Source organism: Morus notabilis, unplaced genomic scaffold, assembly GCF_000414095.1.
Source record: "Morus notabilis unplaced genomic scaffold, ASM41409v2 Scaffold355, whole genome shotgun sequence".
Lineage (NCBI taxonomy): Eukaryota > Viridiplantae > Streptophyta > Magnoliopsida > Rosales > Moraceae > Morus > Morus notabilis.
This window is the reverse complement of record NW_010360877.1, coordinates 257,143-261,627: the sequence shown is the minus strand read 5'-3', so window position 1 is coordinate 261,627 and position 4,485 is coordinate 257,143. Positions and strand designations below refer to the sequence as shown.

General features: G+C 37.9%; 1 protein-coding gene across 1 annotated transcript; it reads left to right on the top strand.

Moving 5' to 3' along the window:
• The first annotated feature begins 512 nt into the window (after window positions 1–512).
• Window positions 513–2,791, top strand: LOC21400568 (putative RING-H2 finger protein ATL21A). The gene is made up of 2 exons (XM_010097468.2): window positions 513–1,222; window positions 2,240–2,791. Exons 1-2 carry the CDS (start codon window positions 544–546, stop codon window positions 2,689–2,691), a joined length of 1,131 nt encoding a protein of 376 aa, XP_010095770.1. The 5' UTR covers window positions 513–543; the 3' UTR covers window positions 2,692–2,791.
• The last annotated feature ends 1,694 nt before the right edge of the window (window positions 2,792–4,485 follow it).

Here is a 4,485-nt window from a genome sequence, read left to right as displayed (position 1 = left end):
ATGAGAGAGAGAGAGAGATTTGGTCATCCATGTTCTGTTTTGCAGTTTGGACTTGGTACACATACTCATATATTTTCGCTCAGAATTTGTTCAAAAAAGGGGACAGAAACTGATATAAATACTCCACAGAAGTCAATTGTACATCTCATAAATACTCCATGTCCTGCTGTGCAGTGTGGACTTGATACACATATTCATGTTCTGTTGTAGTTCTTAAGGTTTTTTAATACTACTTTGTTTGGGAATAATGAATGGCCCCCCCATATCTAGGATTGGATATCCCACTTTGGATTTGACAGAAAACTGATATAAATACTCCATTTCTTTCGGTCTTCCCTTAAGGCATCTGGTGTATTAATTGATAATGGCTAATAAAAGCATTCACCACCACTACTTAAATATATTATATTGCTCTACACAGGCAATACCATTATTTTATACTATCTCGACTTTCCTAACTATTTAAATATTGAGTGACATTTAACATAAGCCATCACTATTGCACACTAACCTTCCCCTCTCTTAGATTCAGGCTTTCAACATATGGGCACCATTGATGTCCTCTTTTTCCTCATCTTCTTTCTCTTTCCCATTATATTTGCATCAGAAGAATGTCAAATTTCCATGTGTGACAACAAAAGCATCCCTATCAGATTCCCCTTTCAGCTAGAAGGCCAGAACCTGCAAAACTGCGGTTACCCCGGTTTCGACCTGACCTGTAACAGCCAGAATCTAACAGTTCTCAAACTCCCTTTTTCTGGGGAGTTTTTTGTTCGACAAATCAGTTACATCACTCAAGAGATACTTCTCTATGATCCTTTCAAATGCCTTCCTCGTCGGCTTTTGTCCTTCAATCTTTCAGGGTCTCCTTTTGTTTCAGCTTTCTATCAGAACTTCACATTCCTTATGTGCCCATCTTCCTTAACCAAGTCCCGGTACACTTCCATCGATTGTCTCAGCAATTCAACACACTCGGCTTTAGCCACTTCTTCCATGAGTCTTGCCACTTCAATGTCTGCTTCTTGTGAGGTTATTAGCACATTACAAGTCCCGGTTTCGAGGCCTGTTCGATATGATGAAGGATTCTCGAGCGCTCTCAATAACGATCTTCATTTGACATGGTATGAACCTGATTGCAGCATCTGTGAAGCCCAAGGTGGCCTTTGTGGATTCAAAAGCAACATTAGCCAAGATATTGGCTGCTTCTACTTTCCCGGAAAAGGTATGCAAATTTCTTCCCGAGACATCGTTTTGTTACCTTCCGATCAGTATATTTGCCTTAACAGAAAGCGCGGTTACTTTCTGATTCGGTCAGAGATTAGTTGATTACCACCTTTGGTAAGATTAACAAATTGCCTTGTTTATCGAGGTCAATAATATAATTAAATCATGCATGACATATGAATCTTGTATCAGTATAAAGCTAGTGTAGTACGGCATTATACGTGTATTAGATAAATTAGTATTTTTGACTTGTGTAAACAATGTCAACTGAATGGCACCCGTAGGATATGGATGCCATCAAGTTCTTCTATCTTGTGACGACTGATAGAATATATATATATATATATAATATACTTATGGCCTGTTGACTTCGTTGATTCGAGTTTGTAATTCGAGTTGAGATGTGATTTTATATGAGAGCTTTTTACTGTAGTAAAAAAGTTAAATATGACTGTTTCTGAGAACTTTTTACTGTAGCAAAACTCAAATTCTAAACTCGAATCGGTGAAGTGAACGGGCCTTAATTTCTTTCCATTCCCAATCCAAATTTCAGCTCTACCTTGCACTACTCTAGAATCCATTTTTACCCAATAGGTCATGGTAATAGATGACCTTTATCAAATTCTCCACCAAGATATATAATTAGGTCCTCAGGATCTATCGAATTGGGTGAACGGTTAGTTGCTCAATAAGCCTAAAGGTTCAAGATGAAGCGACCACCCATTGGTCCACCAAGCGTGTTTGTCCAGTGACTCTTAAACAGCCAATTAGGCAAGATCTCAGTAGTGAGTAAAAAAGTGGCATAAAAACTCACCTATACTATTCTAAGCAAAAGAACTCCAAAAATCCAATTGAGGAAACTTTCTTGGAAAGTGATTATGGCTGATGGCTTCTTCTCACCCATTGTATTTATTTATTTATTTTTTTCAATTACTAATGACTTAGGACACAAAATTGAATTGGATAAAGTGGAGATCTAAAATAACACCTTACTTGTAAAATAACCAAATTTCAGATGGATCAAATGATGGCCTCAAACTATTTCGGATCATTTGCTTTTCCATTGCTGTGCCAGCCATCACATGCGCAGTTGGGATCGCCTGCTTTGCCTGCTTTGTAGACAGGACTAACCATCTCAATGCACGACGGAGCACAACCGCGGTGGCTGCAGCACCCGAAGGACCAGAACCTGCCATTGTCATGATGGGTTTGGATGAAACCACCATTGAATCTTATCAAAAGCTCGTTTTAGGAGAGAGCCGGCGGTTGCCTGGACCCAATGATATCACTTGCCCCATATGTTTATCTGAGTATTGCAGCAAGGAGACCCTGCGATGTATCCCGGATTGCAAACACTGCTTCCATGCGGAGTGCATTGACGAATGGCTACGCTTGAATGGAACTTGTCCCGTTTGCCGGAATAATCCATCTCCATCCCCTGCTCGTGTTAGCTTAGATAGTGTTTGATAAAAAAGTACTTTTTTTTGTATCATCCATCTTTTTTGTAGTGTTTCTTTCTTTGCTATACATGTACATTTTGGTTCATATATTCTGTATCCCTTCTCTTTTTTCCCCCCTTTTCTAGGAATCTTACGCAACACAAAACATAATTTTGTTGATTTTAGGAGCAATCTAGTCTCTTGTATTTCAATCTAGCATTGCTTCACAAAATATTTGGTGTTTGCTTCACTATCATATTTCCGATTGTAGTCTATGTTAGAGATCGTTGGAGACAACCTTCAAACTGAGTGAGGGAGCATACCAAAATATTTTTAAGAAGTAATTAACATAAAGAATAAAAAGGACTAATTTTAAATTTGACCCTCGTTAAATTGCAGTTGTCTAATTTATCTCTACAGTTAAATTGCAGTTGTCTAATTTATCTCTACAACTTAAAACGGTACAAAATTCCTCTCGAACTTATAATAAATTTCAACTTTAATACTTCTAATATTAAAGCATCAATATTTTAATGTATTTTGGTAATCCGGCCTTTTAAAGTATGAATTGAGTTTAAATCTATTTTGAATTTCAAAATCTTATTATTAGAATACATTTAATACGAATGAGCCATTAGGACAGGTATATAAGACATTAAATGGAGGTGAGGGCGGATATAGGTCAAAAATTAACCCTGATTTGGAGGTGGGGCGGGGCTGGAGAAGCCCTTCCGTACCCAACCTCACCCTGATTACATATACTCTTTACATATGTACACTTTAGTTTTTAAACTTTCGGTTTGTTATTGTTAGAGTTTAGATTTGACATTAAGATTTCAATTTATGTTTATGACATATTAATAGTTATGTTGTTTATTTTTCTACTAATTTAATTATTATTTTTTTTAAATTTGATAATGTCACAAGTATTTTTTAAATTTTTAATGGATAAATGAGTAAAGTACATAGATAACTCCTCTTATAGGTATTTTCCGACCCCGACTTAACCTTAAATTATACACATATAAAAGCGGGTGTGAGAGACAAAAAGAGAGTAGGGTGGAGGAAGCATAGCTACCGCTGCCCCACCACATTGTAATCCCTAGTACTTGTAAGTGCATTCAGAAGGGCGTTATTGAGACCTCGTTCATTTCACCGATTCGAGTTTTAAGTTTCTACAGTAAAAAGCTCTCAGAAAATGTCACATCTAACTTTTTCTGCTACAGTGAAAAGCTCTCAGAAAATGTCACATTTCAGCACGAATTGAAAACTCGAATTCGCGAAGTGAACGAGGCATCAGTCTAATTCACATGTATACTACACAAGAAAAAAAAAAGAAAATAATCGTCGTTGCTTGTTTGTCCCCAACCCCACAAGAGACAAGAATAGATGTCACTTCAACTAGCATATCTTTTCTTTTGTGATCTAAGAACAGTACTTGAATTTACTAGGATTATTCTTTCTTTGATATAAAATGTTGAACAAAACAGGAATCTAACAAACTTTTGATCAAACACCACACATTAAAGAATGCTTCGAAGTTGCACAATCACAAGAAGAAAATAGAAGAGTCAAACACAAGATTTTTATGTGGTTCAGATTTGAGATGAACTCCATATCCACGGGGACCAAAAGTCACCGGTGTTGCAACTTCGGGTGGTGGGCATGCCCGGTGCCCGAAAATTTTCAGGCACGGCGGGCAGGGCCCTCTCGCCGCCCGACCACGGTTTTTTTCGGGCACGGGCTCGGGTAGCTCGAAAATATTAATCCTCCCGACAGCCCGCCGCCGTGGAGAAGTCGTCCCCCGCCATTTGCCGGAATT